The sequence below is a fragment of the Dipodomys spectabilis genome, unplaced genomic scaffold, assembly GCF_019054845.1.
Source record: "Dipodomys spectabilis isolate Male_0828 unplaced genomic scaffold, ASM1905484v1 ptg000187l, whole genome shotgun sequence".
Classification (NCBI taxonomy): Eukaryota; Metazoa; Chordata; class Mammalia; order Rodentia; family Heteromyidae; genus Dipodomys; species Dipodomys spectabilis.
This window is the reverse complement of record NW_024870864.1, coordinates 14,044,241-14,065,753: the sequence shown is the minus strand read 5'-3', so window position 1 is coordinate 14,065,753 and position 21,513 is coordinate 14,044,241. Positions and strand designations below refer to the sequence as shown.

At 39.7% G+C, this 21,513-nt stretch overlaps 2 gene segments (V, D, J or C); both read right to left on the bottom strand.

The window, feature by feature from the left end:
* Positions 1-21,513, bottom strand: part of LOC122121246 — a 236,354-nt gene that overhangs the window by 98,914 nt on the left and 115,927 nt on the right.
* On the bottom strand, positions 4,602-5,308 carry LOC122121262. The segment is given in 2 exon segments: positions 4,602-5,114; positions 5,239-5,308. Coding segments are annotated over 2 exon segments (366 nt in total).

The window sequence follows — 21,513 nt, the reverse complement described above, 5'->3', positions numbered from 1 at the left end:
TGAAGTGTCTCTTTCTTAAGCTAATAGCATCCCTAGTCATTATTGGAGAGTGTTGAGCAGAAAGAAATGATGGCCAAAGAGGAAAGTTTGTCTTCAAATCCTCAGTACAAGTTGGATCTCAGTTTCTCTCCCTTGGTAATCTTGTGGGACCTGAGCAACACCTACTAGATGATCATGGAGGAAGGGGAGGACTGTAATCTTTCCTAATCCAAGTTCATCATGGATTTTATGAGTTTACCTGAATGAAAAATAAAACTCTTTCTTCTGTAAGGTGATGAACACTGTCCCAAGCTTGAAGTGGTGCTTAACCACTTTGCTTCCTGGTTCCAAAAAGGCAAAGAAGTTGGATTGATTTAGGGATGCTTTGGTGTCCTTAGGATTTAGTGTCTCAATCCTTCTTCATCTTAATCAGTGATATTTCTGGTCCCATAGTTTTGGAAATTTGATAGCTGAAAATCAATTGATTGATGAGTCTTTTGGCTTAAAGTTCAATTAATTTATAATTTGAGAAATTAAAGTCCACCCTTCAATAAATAAAATCATATTCACATTGATTTTCAATAATTATATTTTTATATTATTTTGAACAAATAACCTACTGGCTTTTGTGACCTCCTGATCACTCAGAAGAGTGGCTTCTTGTCCACAAAGACTCTCTCTGATGTCTACATTCTCCTTTTCCTATGAAAAGATTATAATTTCATCTTCCTTCATCCTTCTCTTCATCCATTTACTTTGAATATATATGAGGCAGATATAGGACCCCAAGTGATAATTAACAAAAGAACACAAGTCAAGTTAAAAGGAAATCCACATCACAAATCCTGGTGTCAATTGTTGTTCACAAACTACTGGTTATAAATTTCAATCTGTCTGTAATTTTGGTTTATTTATTCACAATTTTCCAGTATTTGTTACTCATTCATAATTTTTAGAAGTGTCTGTTCCATTCACTTGCCCTTTTGTTGGCTGCATTATTTTTTATTTCCGTGCTAAATTTTGAGTTATTTTTTTTCTTTTATTTTTAATTGAATTCCACATTTATTTTTTCCTTCATCTTTACTTGAAATACATTGCAAGTATTTCTTCAAATCTTTCTTTCTTTCTTTCTTTCTTTTTTGGTCCATCGTGTGGCCTGAGCTCTGGGCCTGGGCACTGTACCTCAGCTCTTCAGCTCAAGGCTAGTGCTCTACCACTTGAGCCACAACTCCACTTCTAGCTTTTTCTGCTTATGTACTGCTCAGGAATCGAACCCAGTATCTCATGCATGCAAAGCAAGCACTTTACCACTGAGCCACCTTCTCAGCCCTGTATTTCTTCAAATCTTTATTTGTTTAACAAAATATCCTTGGGTCACTCCATATAACTTCATTGAAACCATGCTTCTTTTACAGTGAGGGAAAAGTCTGTTTTGAATGAGTGCTTAAGAAAGAGAGAGAGGAAGAAAGAGAGGGACAGAGGGAGAAAGAGGGAAAGAGAGAAAGTTTACAGTTCATATGCCAGCATTTAGTTTGTTGTCAATGTTTTTCGTGAAGGTTTTGGAAGTTTATATTCAGAGATGTTTTTCATACTGGGATATAAGTGAAATGCTAAAATCAAGCTGTTCTTGCTGTTTAGATTATTTCCTATTATGATTTCTATTCCTTGTCATAACTTCTGAAAAGTGTTGCTATAGACTAAAATGAAAACTAGTAAGTTGTATACTATAATAACACATTTTAGTTGACAGTTTTTTGGATTATTTATTTATTGTGTGTGTCTGTCTGTATGTATGTGTGTAATATAGTGTAGTGTTTTGGACACATACTATTATTTATTTCGTCTCATACGTAACAATCTATGTGGATTGGATATAGTTGTAATTTGGAATCAATTTTCTTATTTCAACTATTTTGAATTTTAAATTGTCACTTCATGATGTTCAATAGTAACAAGATTCATTAAAATTTTTCATTTGAGGTCTAGGCATGGTAATCCATGCCTAGAATCCAAACTAAACTGGATGCACAGAAGTTAAGATTGTGATTCACACCTGTCTTGGGAGGCAGTGAAATCTATCTCAAAAGCAAGTTGAGGCAGGTGGTGCATGTCTCTGCAGCTATGCAGGAGATGAAATTAGAAGCATTTCAATAGAAAGCCAAACTAGGTAAAAATCACAAGACCTGATCTGTAAAATAAAGTAAAAAGGGATAGTAAATGACAAATAGGGATACAGATGGCCCCATTGCAACAATGAGATGCACAAGCTGTTATGTCGAAAACGAACTTTACAACGTTGCTGTAGGAGGGAGGGGGAGCGGGGAGGATTGGGTGGGAGGGGCAGGGGGAGAATGAGAAGGGATGGGAAAGGGAAACAAAGGAGGAGGCTACAATGCTTGATACGAAATGTACTCATTATCTTGCCCGTGTAATTGTAACCCATCTGTACAGTATTTTCACAATAAAAAAAGAAAAAAGTAATCAGGAAACCCTGAGTTCAATCACAAGAAATACTAAAACATTTTTTAATTCCTCATTTATCATTTATTGTTAGGGATATAATATCACATATATGTATAAATACACATATATATGTATATATATTTATATATATATATATATATATATACATATACACAGAATAATTTCAGTTTCTGACACTTATCCTACACTTGATCTTAGCCAATAGGCCAAATAGAAAATTTCAGTTTCTTTTATTGCCTGTACATTCAATATCTTGTAACTTGGTACCAGTACTAGGTCTATTTTTTCACATTTGTATATTTTCTTTTTTTTTTTTTATTGTGATAATACTGTACAGAGGGGTTACAATTACATGAGCAAGATAATGAGTACATTTCTTGTCAAGCATTGTAGCCTCCTCCTTGGTTTCCCCTTCCCATCCCATCCTCCCCTGCCCCCCCACCCAACCTTCCCCCCCCACCAAAGTTGTAAAGTTCGTTTTCCTTTTTTTTTAAGAATGTTAATCTTTTTAAATACATTTTTATTGTAAAAATACTGTACAGAGAGGTTTCAGTTACATAAGCAAGGTAATGAGTACATTTCCTGTCAAGCATTGTTACTCTTTTTTTTTAATCTTTTTTTTAATTTAATTTTATTTTTGTGAACATACTGTACAGAGAGGTTACAGTTACATGGGCAAGATAATGAGTACATTTCTTATCAAGCATTGCAGCCTCCTCCTTTGTTTACCCTTGGCATACCCTCCCAGCCTCCCCTCCCCTCCCCCCCACCCAATCCTCCCCCCCTACCAAAGTTGTAAAGTTCATTTTTGACATAACGACTTTTGCATCTCATTGTTGCAATGAGACGTACAGGTCCACCTGTACAGGTCCACCTGTATCCCTATTTAAACGATTTGTTTTTCCTTCGGCTCCACAAATTATACCAACATCAAATACAGTGAAAGCAGGGGTCATACTGTGGGGGAGGGACATACAAAGCAACAAAGAAATCATCTTATAAATATGTAAACATGCTTTCATTATTGAGGAACAGAAAATCGTTGCGAAAGTGCTGAAGGCAAAAGCACAGATTCAGAAAGATAAATAAAAACAGGAAGCTGTTTGTGTGGGCCTAGGATGCCAGAGGTCTCTGAACTGCTAGCAAAGAAAGAATCTTTTTGATAAATTAAACAGCCTTTGAGTAATTAAAAAAAAATATCTAAAAAGAGACATACCAGATAGATGATTTGGCTACCTCACTCCCGGAAAATCATCTGAAATAAAGCCAACACACAAAAGTGATATTTATAAAGGAATTTCTGCATATGTAGATTTATTGTGATACTGTTATCAGTTGAGAAAATTTGAAATCTGTCAATTGTCCTAGAATCAATTAGAAAGTAGTGATGAACTGGCCCATATAGGTATGTATATCTGGGTATATGTACATATATATACACACACACGTATGTATATATTTGTATATATACATACATGTATATATGTGTATATGTATGTGTATATATATACACACATATATATGTGTGTATATATATATATATATATATATATATATATATATATATACACATGTATACAACATATATAAAGAAACATGAAATCCTGTAATCCGCAGCAAAATGAACGGGGGAAATTCTGTTAAAACAGGCAAAAGAAAAGGCCATTATGTAGGGTCTTTCTCATTCAAACAAACTTAAAACAATTAAAATAGAAGAGTAATTATGTGGGCCTGAGAAGAGCTCCAGGTCAGGAGGCAGGAGGGTGAGTACAGGGGAAAAGTAGAAGGACATGATCAATGTACATAATAGATGTATATGGAGAATCCCAGAATCGTTTTAATAGATACTGCTAAAATATGTCAATACAATAGATATCAGAGAAGTATCAACTAAAATCTGAAGCAATGAATCTGTTCTTTGTATTATAAACAATTCCTAATTGTAGCTCATACATCTAATACTAGCTATTCTAGAAACTGACATCCCATGATCCTAGTTCAAAGCTGGCCTGGGCAGGAGACTTTGTGAGACTCTTAGCTCCAATTTACCACCAGAACACCAGAAATGGAACTGTGGCTCAATATGTTGGAGTGCTAACATTGAGCCAAAGAACTCAAGCCCCAGGACTGACAATAACAATAACACAAAACCATTGCTGCTTAGAATATCTATTACTTGTGTTATGGTTTTATGAATCTCAAGTGTTGACACAATTCACACTCTTCAAGTCTATATTGTCTATATGTGAGCAGCTCTGTCAGCAGGTGGAGGCACCAGGAGGAGCAGCTGGGGCAGCCCAGACTCTCACTTCTGTTTCCCTGGGAGGTTTTTGTCATGGCTTATATCACTGTGTGAGGAAAGTTGCTATACTGTTGACAGTAATAAGTGGCAACATCTTCAGGCTGCAGGCTGCTGATGGTGAGAGAATAATCTGTTCCAGATCTACTGCCACTGAACCTGGATGGAACGCCGGATGCCAAAGCACTACTACCATAGATCAGGAGTTTAGGGGCTTCCCCTAGTTTCTGCTGGTACCAGGCTAAATAGCCATAAATGTTTTCACTGGCTCTGCAAGTGATGGTGGCTGTGCCTCCTACAGATGCAGACAAGGTGGATGGGGACTGGGTCATCTGGATGCCACACCTCGCATCTGGCAGGGGAAACATGAAACAAATATCCACATTATTACCCGAATTATAAGAAGGCTCTCCTGAAGAGTAAAGCATCATGGATCTCACTGAGGAATTTTAATGCCCAATATTCTTTATCCTTACCTGGGAGCCAGAGCAGCAGGAGCCCCAGGAGCTGAGCAGGGATCCTCATGTCCATGCTGTGTGCTGACTGGGACAGACTGCTACGCCGACTATGAGCAGCCTATGAAGAAGTCCTGAGGGCAGTGGGCTGTGCTGCTGCCACATGCAAATCATCAGCATCTGGACAAGGTTAAACACAACTGTATGGATGTCTCATCTCAGTAGGTCTACACAAATTTGAGTCTCAGGAGAATTAGGTCAGGCAACAGACTATACTGTTGCCACAGAAGAGAATCAGCTCATTTCTTCCTTGTGGGTGGAGCACACCACTGATCTCATGGGGGATAAAAGTCTCTTTTATTTTTATTTCTTTATCTGAGACAAGACCTGTCCATTAAAAGGTTAGTTCCAGAAATTTACAGACGTTTGCACAACACTAATTTGGCACATGCCTTTATTATCCAGAGCAGGAACTCTAAGAATTGCTCTGATTCACTGATCACCTTTATGTGGCAATTTGTCAGCACTGCTGTCCTGTAATGCGATACTTAGAGATGAAATAAGAATGTGAAGCTATTACATTGATTAGAAAGTAGTTAAACTTGTGAATTGTGCAGCACAGACATATTTTCTCTTATATCTCTGAATTCCTTGCATCAGCAGATACATAAAAGCAAGACATTTTCTTCTCTTCAAACCTGACCAATCTTTTTCACCATCCTAGGGGTGTGTATAATTTATAATGTCCATTATTGAGGTCTTCATATTCCTTCTGGGTTTTAAACATCTTAACCAAAGCTACTGTGTTTGAATCAGAGATTCTCCTTGAAAAGAAGAATAAACTCGGGTTATACTAAAGCCTACTGAGTTGCCTAAACCTACATATGTTACTTTCATTTGGTGGTCTCTTCTATTTGAGAAGAGAACACTGTGTTTAACAGCTGGGTTAAAAATATTGGGCCCAAGCCGGGCGCTAGTGGCTCACGCCTGTAATCCTAGCTACTCAGGAGGCTGAGATCTGAGGATCGCGGTTCAAAGCCAGCCCGGGCAGGAAAGACCGTGAGACTCCTATCTCCAATAAACCACCAGAAAACCGGAAGTGGCGCTGTAGCTCAAGTGGTAGAGTGCTCGCCTTGAGCTGAAGAGCTGAGGGACAGCGCCCAGGCCCAGAGTTCAAGCCCCACGACCGACAAAAAAAAAAAAAAAAAAAAAATATTGGGCCCAAGTAGAGCGAGTAGAACCGTGGAAAGGAAGATCATGTTGGAATTTTTTAACAGAATCCAGGAGCCAGCAGTACATGGAAACATCATTCATATTGAGAGGAGGCAACATGAGCTTAGAAGCAAGAGTGAGGAGAGCTGATTGTCTATGCCAGGGAGAAAGAGCACTGCTGGCTGCATTGAAGGTGCTGAGTTGGAATGAGACACAAGGACATCCATATGGGCCTGTGCAGTTGTCAGGGCCCACAATTCACTACTGCATGGGATGCAAAGTTGACTCATCTCAGCAGTGTTATGCCAGTCTGAGTAATATATGAGCAAATATGTGAGGGGGATGTATGCTATGATCATGTAAGTGACAGTGACAGCTGGTGTTTCTCATCATACAAAAACGTTGATCATGTGGCTAAATTCATGAGGGATCATTGGTCATACTCTTGAGGGAAAGAATTGTAAAAACAGGAGAACTTTGTCTAAAAATGTATTTCAGAATAACCTATTGCTGTGCATGCAGGTGGAGAAATCACCATAAACTCACACATATATGAATGTATAAGACTAGATGAATGAATGTGTGGATGGATAATTTTTCACAGCCTAGAAGTAATGATGCTCTAGTTCCATGAATAGATAGCATCATCACTAATGCACCTGTAAACTTTCTCCAATAAGTGAAACAAGTGACCCTTGTGGAAATAATTGATTTTTTAAATGAAAATTAATAAAGTGTAAGATAATTTTGGACCATTTTGTGCCAAAAACAAAACAAAAAGTCCTGGTATGCGAGGTAAAGGAAAAAGTGGAGAGAATCAGGTAGCAAGGGATGCCCACTGGCCAATTTCAAGGGATTTTGAATACCATATAAACGCTAATATACACCATTAAATCAACTGTAAAACCTTGGATTCGCTATGATATTTTCATAAGAAATGGGATATTTTAGGTGGACCCGTTGCAACAATGAGAAGTACAAGTTGTCATGTCGAAAACAAACTTTGCAAATTTGGGGGGGGATAGGATTGGGTGGGGGGGTGGGGGGAGGCTGGGAAGGGATGGAAAGGGTAAACAAAGGAGGAGGCTACAATGCTTGATAAGAAATGTACTCACTATCTTGCCCATGTTATTGTAACCCCTCTGTACAGTATTTTCACAATAAAAAAAGGAAAAAAAGAAATGGGATATTCTGAAATGATCAAAGACTTCACATATTTCCATAAACTGCAAAAGGGAAAGAGTTATTATATAGCAGATAAATCTGGCAGCCTTAACCTAGTCTAGAATTGAAATGAAGATCACCAGTAATGGTGATTCAAACTGTGGGTCCATTAAGAGTCACCATAAAAAGAACGCAGTGGCACTTCTGGACTTTGCTCACATATATGCATGACTGAATGTAACCTGCAGGAAAATTGCATGAATCTAGTTTGAGAGACATTCAGAAATATAGCTGCTGTGCAGTCACTAAGAATGATAAGACCATGATTATATCGTGTTTTTTTCTTACACAATAGGATGCAAAATAACATATATTCTTCCATTAGAACTTGCTCATCATTTGGCAATATTTCACTGGCAGTAGGCAGAGATTTCAGTTTATAGAAAAATGGAGAAACAAAAGGTATTTCAAGGAGGAAGCTCAAACAAAACTTAATCCAGGGGTTCATTTGTTATAGCAAGGTATGATTTTTTCCTACCTCTCTCCTCTGTCCTCCTGTGTCCTACTTCTTTAATTAGGAGAAGGATTTTCTTTGCTGTTAACAAACTGTAGAACTGTGTATTCTCCTTGCCACGCACAGGCTTCTTCCTACCACTAGGATCTGTTTCTCTCCATGAGGTCAAGACAGGTAAGGTCAACTTGGACAAATGCAAGAGACAATCACTGCCCAGGGAATGACTTCTCATACAGGTCAATCAGCTGTCCTGCAGTGGGATTAAATTAAACATCCTTAAAAGCAAACTGCCTACAGACAATAATAGCTGTTTGTAATTAGAGCTCTGAAGTACATAACAGATGCATTGGAAGAGCAAACTCATATGTCCATTCTTTCATCTATGACCAAGGCCATCAGTTATTGATTAAAGAAGGAAAGTAAGTTACATTTTGAAGGAAGTATCATTATGAATGAGTGATATAATTGATCAAACATAATTATTCTCCCTTTACCTGTGAACAAATCACTTAAAATAAAGATTGGTTCTCTTCATTAACAGAGATATTAAACATGGTCTAAGAGGCTCTGTTACAAGGGGATCCAGGTTTGTTTTGAAGAGTCAGGGTCTGGTTCATGTTACTCATCTGTGTGTTTGCTGATTTCCAATTGCAGGGACATGATGGAATGAAAAATTAATATCCTTATTCAGAAGATGAGTTTGTTAAATTGGCTTCAGTGATATCACACGGGATATTTTTAATGAACCACAGATGTTCAATTTTAACTTGTTTACTCATCCTCTCATTCTAATCATGCTAAGAGGTGAGTGCCCACTACCCTCTTCCCTTGAGTAATAGTGTTGCTAGAGAGAGTGGTGAAAGGGTTGCAGGTGGGGTGCAATGTCTGGAGTCTCAGGAAACAGGGCAGCATGAGAAGTACTTGTTCATTGTCTTGTTTTTGCATTATAATGAGTGTTCTGTAAGATCAGAGCTTTGTGTCTACAAGTGCTCATGGTACTGTGAGGAAATGTAAGAGAGTTCAAGAACTGAAGGTATTTAAGCTTTCCCCCAGAGGGAGCTGTGGCACCTTAAATCTCTTGGTGACAGAGGGATTGGTTAGCATTTGAGATGTCATTGGGGGAACTAGTTGTCCTGAGGTGCAGCAATGAGAGGGATTCCTAAGTATGTGAGAACTCATTTTTGAAGATGGTGTTTGCACTGATGGAAATCTAAGAAGTTTCTTTGGACGATCAGGATGTGTTAGCTAAGAACTCAAACATATGAGGTCATTGTGTTTTCTATTTTCAGATTCCCATGTGGTCTCTTTCATATTGCTATTGGGACCTTATTTGTTCCACTATTTTCTTCATATATTCCTTTTTAGATGTTTGATGAAAGATCAGAAGCTTCAATGATGTTTAAACATTCCTAGCATTTATAATCCTTAAAAAAACTACTTTGAAGTCTATTTAGCATTTGGTGGTTGGTTACTGATGTCACTGATCTTTTTTAACCTTTTCATTTCCAAGTTATTGTTTGAATCTCTAATGGCTTACCTTTATCTACACAGCATGACAAATGCCAGTGATGGGTCAGGTTTCCTACACTACAAGTCCATCCTGCTTCTTCCATACACCCTGCTGTGTGGATTGAGAATGCATTCAAAGTGCAGCCAGGTCACCTCCCTTCCCTTTGCTCAAGGCCTCTCTTGTGTCTCTGTCATTCACACATGGAGTGAGGTTTCAGAGAAGAGTATTGAGGGGAGGCCTAGGAGGGATGGGGGAGAATGATGAAAGGGTGTCATACTTATAACTGTACTTGTACTCACAAACTGATTTGTTGAATGGTAACCACTTTGTACAACTACTTAAAGACAATAAATGTATAAGTAAAATAAAAAAACATTGCAGAACACCGGAATCAAATACTATGGGGGAAAAATACAAAGAAATAGACAAAAAAAAGATCACATAGTACATTAAAAAGAACAGCAAGAAATATAAAAAAATTGTGTCCCTATCTTGGGGTTCATTTCACTTAACATCAGCTTATATGGTCATACGTACATAGCTTTTGACCTCTTCTGCTTATCCTAGGCATATACTAGCTATTGCAGATAATGGAAACCATATAACCTATGATCCTTTTGGTCTGACTTACACCACTTAATATAAATTTTCCAGGTCTTTCCATTTCCTAACAAATGGGGTGATGCCATTTTTTATGGAGGCATAGAATTCCTATTTCTTGATCCATTCATCTACTGAGGGGCATGAGGGTTGGTTCCATAGCTTAACTATGGTGAATAATGCTGCGATAAAATTAGCTGTTCTGGTAGCATTAGTATGGCCTTGTTTGTGATCATTTGGGTAAATGCCTAAAAGTGCGATTGCTGGGTCATAGGGGAGCTCTATGTGGAGTATTTTGAGGAACCTCCATACTGCTTTCCAAAGTGGTTGAACCAACTTACATTACCACTAATAATGCAATAGGGTTCCCTTTTGGCCACATCCCCTCCAGCATCTGTTATTATTAGATTTCTTGATTATAGCCATTCTAACTGGTGTGAGGTGGAATCTCAATGTTGTTTTGATATGCATTTCTTTTATGGCTAGAGAAGTTGAGCATTTCTTCATGTGTCTACTGGCCATTCTTATTTCCTCTTCAGATAAGTCTCTCTTTAAGTCTTTAACCCACTTATTAATCAGGCTGTTGTTTCTTCAATGATTCATTATTGGGGGATTTATTTTTCTGAATTCTAAGTATATTTTAGATATGAGGCCCTTGTCCATTGTATGGCTAGTGAAGTTCTCCCATTCCCTGAGGTTTCCATTGATCTTTCTTGCTATGTCCTTTTCCATGCAGAAGCTCTGTAGTTTCATGCAGTCTCTTTTGTCCAAACTATCTTTGACTTGTTGTGTTTCTTGGTCTTTATTAAGAAAACTTCAGCCTGTGCTAAGGTGCTCTAGCACCTACTAATTGAAAAATGAACAAAAGACCTCAAGCAGAAAAAGGAAGTGGCAAACTGTCTATACTTGCTGATAAAATTCATGCATGAAGTATTGAAAAATCTCAAAATAGAAGTTTTGAAATAACTTCGAAGTGTCTCTGTGCACATTGTGAATATCTATTCAAGATTTTAAAAACCTGAATAAAGTCAGAGTATTTCCATGTTTTTAGTCTGGAATGTCATTTTAATATTTCAACATTCAGCCCAGTGCCAGTATCACACATCTATAAATACACTTACTCCAAAGATTGAGACACAGAGACTCGCTCATCCAGGATATCCTGAGAAAGATTCCTGTCCTATGATTCTAGGACAGCTCTTGCAAGAGGAAGCATGAGGAAAGCAGCTGGAACAGCCCAGGCTCACACTTCTGCTTCTTGGAGGTTTATGTTATGGCTTGTATCACTGTGGGTTTGTAATCATAATACTGTTGACAGTAATAAGTGGCAATGTCTTCAGGCTGCAGGCTACTGATGGTGAGAGTGAACTCTGTCCCATATCCACTGCCACTAAATCTGGAGGGGATCCCAGATTGTAAATAGTTTGCACCATAGATCAGGAGCTTTGGTGCTCCCCCTGGTTTCTGCTGGTACCAGCTTAACGCATCGTTAATGCCCTTACTGGCCCGGCAAGTGATGGTGACTCTGTCTCCAGGAGATGCAGACAAAGTGGATGGAGACTGGGTCATCTGGATGTCACATCTGGTACCTGCCATGGGAAAAGTAATTATACAAAGAATCAAGTATGTTATAAGAAAGCTTCATAAACAGCCAAGCATCACTGACTATAGCTGACTGAGGAGATCCTCAGCGTAGTCTTTCCTTACCTGTAATCCAGAGCAGCAGGAGCCCCAGGAATTGAGCAGGGCCTTCATGTCCATGCTGTGTGCTGACTAGGACTGACTCCTGTCCAGGATGTGAGCAGCTTTCAAGAACTGCTCAGGGCATTGGGCTGTGTTCTGGGCACATGCAAATCAGTAGGTGTTGGAAGGGGCCAGCACAGCTGCACCAGCATGCCAGATTTCAGTATCTCAGTCAAGACATGATGTCCCAGATACAAAAAAACATACCAAGGTAGCACTGTTGTGCCTGAAGAGAATGTGTTTCTCTCTGGGGCTCAGCGGACAGAATGTCTCTCTGGTTAACTACAATGAACTTTAATTTATGCATGGGTCATGACAGACTTTTCATGATAGCATTTTATCTAAGTCAATTTTTCAAGAAAAAAAATGGTTCCAAAATGTAGAAATAATCATTTAGATCAGATTTTCTAAGTCTGTGGATTCCTTGAACCTGTTTGTTAATCATGGACACAATTTTTCAGTTACTCAATCTACTTGGGTATGTAGGTTGATAGAGAGATTGATAGTTAAATAAATAGATGATAGACAAGTATCAATTAAGACTTAGTGAAAGACAATGAAAAGTCTGAAATTAAAGTATTTGCAGTATTGTGCTCTCATGTACAATGTACAGGCTAGTCATTGGGTTTTGCTATCAACTCCAGGTTGCTGTCCTCTGTTTCTGAATGCACTTTCCCACCAACATCATCCAGTAGACTTAACATCAGACACTGGCTCTCTGTATACTGAAAGGACCTGGCTACAGGTATAGCCTTATTATTATTGTACATTTCTGAGCTGCAAGTCTTGATGACATTCATGCCTTATTGTTCTTAATCCAAGTTATTCCTCCTCAAAAACTGAGCTATTCTCTAAACCAAGGCTGAACTAAACTTCCAGTTACTCTGCCCCTTAAAACTGTAAATTCCTACAGCACCTCCCATTTAATGGAATTTGTAATTAAAGAAGTTTTTAGTGATTGAAATCATAGTTTATGATATAAACAAGCTCTGAAAGGATGACATGTAGCATAGTGAAGTGTGAAGTGGGACACTGGAGCTGCAAAGCCCAGAGAAGACAAGGGAAAATGCCACAGGTGATGAATCCAGAGTACGATGAGGAAGGCTCCCACCTGGAGTCCAGCATGTGAGGGAGCTGTTCACCCTAGTGCTGGATGTCACAACTGGAAAGACACGGACAGGACATTTGCTTGACAATGAATCCACCATCTTATTGTAAGTCTAAGCAGTTGCTACAGGTGCACAAAGATAACACTGCTCCCCAAAGGCCAGTAGCTCACAGACCAGGCATTGACAAAGTCAGAGTCGATCTGTACCAGGCCCTACATGACAGGTTCCTATAGCAACCCTGCTCAATGAACTATTTCACACACTACTGGAGCAAAGCAGAGTATAGAAATAAATTCATGTTTTCTTCTCCCTGCTCCACATAATGAGTAGAGCTTTGATGCTGGACCTGGCTTATGGTAAACATGCACTCCTGGTGCAGACAAGTTCTCTAGATCATCATTCTCTGACATGGGTTTGAGAGAAGAACAATTAGAGGAGTAGCTCTCAGTTGAATTTGGAAGAAGTGTGGATATGAGGATAGAGAGAGAATCACCCAACTAATTGTGAAATAAAACAGTCAGTCCTGGACTGGGAATGTGGCTTAGTGGTAGAGTGCTTGCCTAGTATGCATGAAGTCCTCCGTTCAATTCCTCAGTACCACATACAGAGAAAAATCCAGAAGTGGTGCTGTAACTCAAGTGGTAGAGCACTAACCTTGAGCACAAGGAGGCTCAGACATAGCATCCAGGACCTGAGTTCAAGTACAGGACTGGCAAAAAAGACAGTCAGTCCCAGAGACCTAAGGTGGAGTAAGCCAGACCAAAGGAAATATAGGTCCCACAGTTTCCCTCATTTACAATAATGAGTGTATTTATAGAACAATTTTATCAGATGTGCAGAAAAAGCTCAAAAGCTATGTACATATGACCATATAACATGTTGCTAAGTGAAATGAACCCCAAGATATGAACACAAGAGGTATTTCTTTATTGTTGTTATTTTTAATGTACTATGTGATCATTTTGTTTCCTTTGTATGTTCTTCCTCCTATGGTATATCCCCTGTTGTTACTGTACCTGATTTTGATACCTGCATCTTGTATATACATCTATCGAATTTGGGGAGGGGAAGAGGAATCACAAAATTGTGAAACAAAAACATAGGATGACACATTGCAACATATCCACAAGAGAGTATATTGGAAATGAACTTTACAACTTCAGGGAAGGCAGTGGGAAGGGGAGGGTGAAGGGATGAGGGTGGTGGGGGAGGAAAGGGATAGAGGGAGAACAACCAGGGAAAGGGTAACAATGCTGAACAGGAAATGTACTCACCGCCTTCCTCATGTAAATGTAACCCCTCTGTACAGTATTTTTACAATAAAATAAAATTTACAAAAAATAATAGAAATGTTGTTATTGGATCTAATATACTAATCAGAGTGATCATGCATGAAAAAATAGACACAGAGGAAAAAGCCCATTTCTTACTGTTAGTGAGCTCATAACATTTAAAAAAATAAATTGGATAACAGCAGAGATGTTTATACCTAAAAATGTGAATATAAAACTCCATGGAATTATTTTTACAATTTAAGTAGTAAACCTAAATTATTTCTTCATGATAATTGGGCACTTAATCACATATTTCTTTCTATTTGTCTGTGTACAATGGAACAGAATGACTAATTTTCTGATGAGCAAAATGTGATCCTGTCAAGGTGTACAGCTCTTAGTGAGAACCTTACTTCATCTCATCCCAGGCTGTATGTAGAGCACCCAGAACAAGGAGTCCATAGTTGAAATGTAGATTTCCCAGATTGAAACACAAGAGTAGATCAACTGTTCATTTGTCTCAATGCAATGGCTGAAAATTCATTGGACTTTCATCAAAACCATCTGAAGAACAGGCTACTTTGTCAGAGCTTCACAGATACATTATTTCCCCTTCCAGCAATCAAATATATGACAAAACAATTCCTATCCGCTACTCTGAACACTAAAATTGTGAAATGTTGTTATGGTTGCTGCAACTATTAATACTGTAATTATCCAATATGGAAACTTGGACTCAGGCAAAATGAAGAAGCTGTACAAATTCTGTGATGAGCTCATAGAATGAAAATGTAATCATGAAAACACTTGTTAGATATCAGTTTCTCATGACAATATGCCTAACCATACAGGAGTCTGGAGATCTCAAGGATCATGATCAAATCCCAACTAACATTCAAGAAGGTGGACTGGAGGTGTGGCTCATGTTATAGAGGACCAGACAAGCAAGGAATCTGAACAAGCATGAGGATAAAAAATATAAATAATATAAAATAGGAAGGGATAGTGGGAGAACAATAAGAGAAACGGTACCAATGCTCCACAAGAAATGTACTCATTGATTTACTCATGTAACTCTAACCCTGCTGTACAGCATCTTTATAATAAAATAAAATTAAAAAAGAAAAATAGAAAGTACCATTTTCACAATGTAGCCTCTTGTCATGCTTCAAATTCATAATCCTGTTTTTTTATTTCCAAAAGCATGTGTCCCCAAGAACCTAGGATCTGGCCATCATTAAGGAAAAGACTGAGGCAGGGGCTGGAAAGGTGGCTCAGTGTTAGAGCACTTGCCTTGCATGCACAAGGTCCTGGGTTCGGTTCCTCAGCACCACATAAGCAAAAAGAACAAAGCCTGAAGCGGTGCTATGGCTCAAGTGGTAGAGCACTAGCCTTGAGCTGAACAGCTGAGGGACAGCGCCCAGGCCCAGAGTTCAGGCCCCACGACTGCCCCCCCCCCAAAAAAAAAAGTCTGAGGAAGGTGCACTGCTTTTTAATGTCTATTGTGTTGCCAAGTGCTATTGTTTGGGGCCACGACACTGTCTGGCTGCTGCGCCTCCTGTGCCTTGGAAAACTACTTGTTGAAGGAATTCTTTGCCATCCCCTGTTGGCAGATGTGGGTGAGTTGAGCATGATTGGACCACAGGTTCTGCACACTGTCCTGTAGACTCTGTCATCACACCCAGCCCCATCTCTCACTGTTTGATGACAGGTTAATCCACACAGAAACAGGTTCCCTTCCAAGGTTGAAATGGATGTTCTTTCTGATCAGATGGGGAGTGTTTGCATAATATAAAAGTGATGTCTAGTCACAAAGCACAAAGCATTACTCCAAACTGTGGGTGGATGGAGTAGATCCTTGAATCTCAGGGCACACAGAATTGAACCTGCCTGTTTTTTCTAAATAGCTTCTGAGTTTGAAGTCTCTTATCCCCAAAGTAGAAATTTCTTAACAGTCTTCTCTGCATCTGAATACAGTTTAAAGGTAGCATTTTGCTTTGTAGCCCTCTTCTGTACTCCATGAATAGCAGGCAAGAAGGGCTATGCATCCTATTCAGTGGTTGAAGACCTGTCTCTACTTTCAAGGAAAGAAGCAGCTAAAGACCACATCTTGGACTAACAGTCAGGTGGCAGCAAAAGGTGAATATGAATTTAAAACAACACAATTGGAAATGAAATCCTCAAAATCTCACCCCCTTCCATAGCTTAGGATAATAGCTACACAGCATTGTGTCCAGCACTATCAGCTTAGAAGGGGTCTTGTGAACTTTTTGTCCAGGATGGCCTTCAAACCACATATTCTCAACCCTCAATTAGGTAGACTTAGAAGTCATAGCCATTGGTGCCTTATTTCTTTGTTGCTTTGTATGTCCCTCCCCCACAGTATAACCCCTGCTTTCACTATATTTGATGTCAGTATAACTTGTGTAGGAGATGGGGAAAAACAAGTCGTTTAAGGATTCAGTTGGACCTGTTGCAACAATGAGAAATACAAGTTGTCATGTCAAAAAAGAGCTTTACAACGTAGGTGCAGGGGTGGGGAGGGGAGGAAGGATTGGGGGGGAGGGGGAAGGCTGGGAAGGGATGTGAAGGGTAAACAAAGGAGGAGGCTGCAATGCTTGGTAAGAAATGTATGCATTATCCTGCCCATGTAATTGTAACCCCTCTGTACAGTATATTCACAAATAAAATAAAATAAAATAAAATTTTATTTTATTGGAAAGATACTGTGTTGATGGAGTTATAGTTACATGAATAATGTAATGAGTACATTTCTTGTCGAGCATTATTAGTCTCTCCTTTGTTTTTCTCCTCCTATCCTTTGAATGGTCTGAAAAAATTAGTCCAGAAGTTGTAATGAGAAAAATGTCTGTACATATATGACTTGAGTGACGCCTAGTGTTTTGCTGGTGTAAGGACCAGATGATTGTAAATACCATTGAAATCCAGAAGCTCTAATGTCAAATTCCAGTTCTTCTCAATTAGAATTAATAGGAAATTCCATTATCTTGAGATATTTCTCTAAACTATTTTATTCTCTTTTATTTTCATTATACCCTGTAAATGTTTAAAACTGACATAACAAACATTATTGAGAACTAGTCATATAGCACTGTTTTAAAAGAAACAAATAGAAGCACATATTTGCATAAGTTACTACCAAATAAACAAGTCATATTTATTTTCAAATTAGGATGGTTATATTGTCAAAATAATGTATTGATATATTTTGATTACATTTTTATTTTTATGAAGATCCTAAAAAATGCTATCACTTTAAACCATTATTGAAAGGGATTTTTAACCCCATTACAATGCTTTTGTAATGGAAGTAGCAAATAAGTACTCTTCCTATACAAACTATTTAAAGAATAAAATAAAGGTGTATATTACTGTCATCACAAGAAAGCACAAGAATAAGGACCAGTGAGTATAAGATGTCACAGTAAACATCATTCTTCTATTTAGACTCATTGTCAATAAGTTTTTATTTTCACCCATTATTTGACAAATTTATATTCGACACAAGGTTACATTTGGTGTAGAAACTTCTAGGTGGAAAAGGTAAAAGAAATGAGCCACATGGAAATCCAGTACATGCTCTATTACAGAGTCAGTATCTGCTTTTGGATATTAGCTAATGACTGGGTGTGCAAGAAGGCTGCTGGTGATTATGGAGAAAGATAGAATCTTGCACAGGCTCAGGTGTCTTTGCTTCCTATGGTTACACAGAACATTCCTAATGCAGATCTGACTTATGAACATGGATTTCTACTGCCTCTGCTCCATGTTGGGAAAACTCTGACGGATCTTTGGTTATCATGTCACAGCATGCAACATGTTCCTAAACCCAGCTGTGCTAGTCTACCCCTTGAAGCAGACAGCAGTTTGGAAGCTCTTTTTACCTGCAATGAGGGGAGTGACAGAGCATCAGGTTTCTTTGCATGGGATCAGCACAGGACATTGTTAGCTACAGACAATGCAGCACAGGTCATTGTTAGCTACAGACAATGCATTACACTCCTGTGTATCTTGCAGATGTTCAGACACTATATGAGAGCCAGGCTACTGCTTCTTCATCATTCATTGCTCACAAGAAATACCCTAGACCTCATTTTGCACTCATGTCATTGACAGCCATCACATTCCCACCAGAGCCCACTGAATGAAGGCATGAAATCAATAGTAGCTAACACCTCTCTATATCCTACATGCCAATCTCAGGCTTCTAGGTAAAATGAAAGGGGGGACTTTGCAAGACCAGTGCTGTTGGAGCCTCTTCCTCTTGATGTATATAATGTGGTGTGGACAGGGGTGATTGCCTCAGGTTTATCAAGCACCTGGAAGTAATGTCCATCCACACCTGTGCTGATAAACGTGGTGTTCCACTGCTTCCTCCCCCTCTTCCCTCTGCCTCCAAGACCTCACACACAGTGCTTCCTAGGACATGAAGTGTTGGTTTCTCCGGCAGCCTGGCTATGAACCCCTTGGCTCCAGTGTGCCTCTCCAGCTGCCTCACCAGTTGGAGCCCAGGTTGAGGGACACCACCTTTGTCTCTCAGCTTTTCCAGGAATCATCTTTCACCTGGATATTCTTTTTTTTTTTTTTTGAAGATCATCTGGTAGCAAATATAATTTTTAAGTACACAGTGAAATAGAGTAGAGTTGACATATGCACAGATATATAATATATAGAGATAAAACACCACAAACAAAATGAAGTAAAGCAATATAATTAGTATACAAATATCATATAATTCTAGCCTGGTCTCACTGCCCACCATAAATGTTCTAAAAGTTTTATGTCATTGCCATCCATAAAAATAAATGCTAGCTATAGAATGTGCAGTTTCTAAATGGGGTCAGATTACTTAAAGGCTCTACCTTTATGTCTATCTGTGTTAGCAAATATATATGTAATACATACATTCTCACCTGGATATTCTTAAAAATATTTAATCCCTTTTTAATGTACAAGATTTTTCATAAATTTTTAATTGTCACTATTTATTTGCTTGGCTCTGGTCCTGGGGCTTGAAATCAGGGCCTGGTTGCCCTTGCTGAGGTTTCCTTCCTCAAGAATAGTGCTCTACTTCTTAAGCCAAAGCTCCACATCCAGCAATGATTTTCAGGTCAGGGTGGGATGCCTTTGGTGATTTAGGATGGTTATATTGTCAAAATAATGTATTGATATATTTTTGATTACATTTTTATTTTTATGAAGATCCTAAAAAATGCTATCACTTTAAACCATTATTGAAAGGGATTTTTAACCCCATTACAATGCGTTTGTAATGGAAGTAGCAAATAAGTACTCTTTGGTGAAGAGTAGTTCAGTGGGGATGACAGGCTCCTGTACTTTCCTATCTGGTTTTTTTGGAATCATGGTATTCTGATCCCAAGCTCCTGTGTACCTAGAATTGAAGTCTTGAGTCAGAGATCCTCCAGCTTTTCCTCCCTTTGGAAAACATGTGATTACTTTTCCCTATCCAGAGACCCACTGAGTAGTCTGTGCTTTATTTGAGCCTGAGACACACAAACACACTGATTGTGTGTGTTTGTTGTATACATGTGTGTGTCTATTTTTGCTCTAAACAGATGTTCCCAGTGATTTGAAATCCCACCACAGTATTGCACTTATTTATTCATATATTGGTATAAAATTATTTCACTGATTTTGACTTTGCTTGACTGATTTTCCCTATCCACAAATAATCTGTACAATGTGTGCATTATGTGTGTGGGCACATGGTGCATCTTCACACAGCTGTTCTCTACGAATGGGAAAAAAAAAAACCTCCCTCCTCGATAGTATTTTTTTGTGGGGGTCCAGTCGTGGGGCCTGAACTCTGGGCCTGGGCGCTGTCCCTCAGCTCTTCAGCTCATGGCTAGTGCTCACTTGAGCCACAGTGCCACTTCCGGCTTTTTTCTTTTTTTGCTTATGTGGTGCTGAGGAATCGAACACAGGGCCTCAAGCATGCAAGGCAAGCACTCTACCACTGAGCCACCTTCCCAGCCCCTCCTTGAGAGTATTAAGACTTATTAATTTGTATATCTTCTAAACGCAATCCATGTGAGAGATACCTGTTCCTTAGTGCATCTTCCTTCAAGTTGTTCAATGGCAAGAGTTAAGGATGGAGGAGGAGCCATGAGGTGCTAGGGTCCTGGGGTAAGGTAAGAGTGGACATATTGTGAAACTGTTGCCCTGGCAGAGGCATTGGAAAACCAGTGGGCAGTGTCCTTTGGATATCTCCATGTAATTCCAGGCTTCTCCATCTCATCACCAGGGGAACTTGCCATTGCCTTGGTTTTCCTCACGAATGGTCTTGACCATAGCCTGGCAGTTCTTATATCAGCAGCCTTTCTGGTGTTGTCCATGGGCCTGGGGGCAGCCATGGTGATACCAGAAGAGGCACAGGCTGTTGTCTGAACTTGTGGATGAAACATCCTACCTTCCAGACCACTCGCTCCTCCACCCCCACCAGCAATGGCAACACGACCAGCACCATTTCCTCCTCCTACACCTCCAGCTCCTGGCTGACCAGCACTGCCCAAAGGCTTGCTAGGTGGGTGGTGATGTGGAACCTCCCAGTGGGGGCCAGTTTGGACTAACCTTGCCTCTTCAGGACATGGCTGGCCTTAGAGTCTGGCCAAGAAGCTTGCACCAGGGCCAGGAGGCTTTTCTGGAGGTGGGTGTAGATGCTTCTGGACCCGTTGACCTCTGCTCTTCTTGGATTGGGCAGGCTAGACCCTGGCACTCACTGCTTGCAAACCCTGTGTGCCACGGGCCTGGGGTGAGTTTTCCCTTGATGCTGTTGTGGAGAAGGGGAATATGTCCTGGAAACCGGTATGAGGAGAATGCAGGGCGGCCTGGGACAGGCTGGAGAGCTGTGTTGTGGGAGGCCCTGGAATTCCTGGCTGCTCCAGGGAGTGAGGGAGCCCTGCTTTGGTCTGCAGTACAGAGGGATCTTCAGGGACATTCTGACAAAGGCAAGGGTGCCCCTTCCCCTCCCTCTTTCCTTCTTCTTCTCCCACTTCCCAGGGCACAGAGGCTCCGAGCCCAGGTGGAGGGAATGGGGACATCCACTGCAGGTCGGGCAGCCACCCGAGTTGGCCTGCGACCCAGGGAAATTAGGGGTTTCAGTGCTGAGCGGCACCATTGGCACCCTGG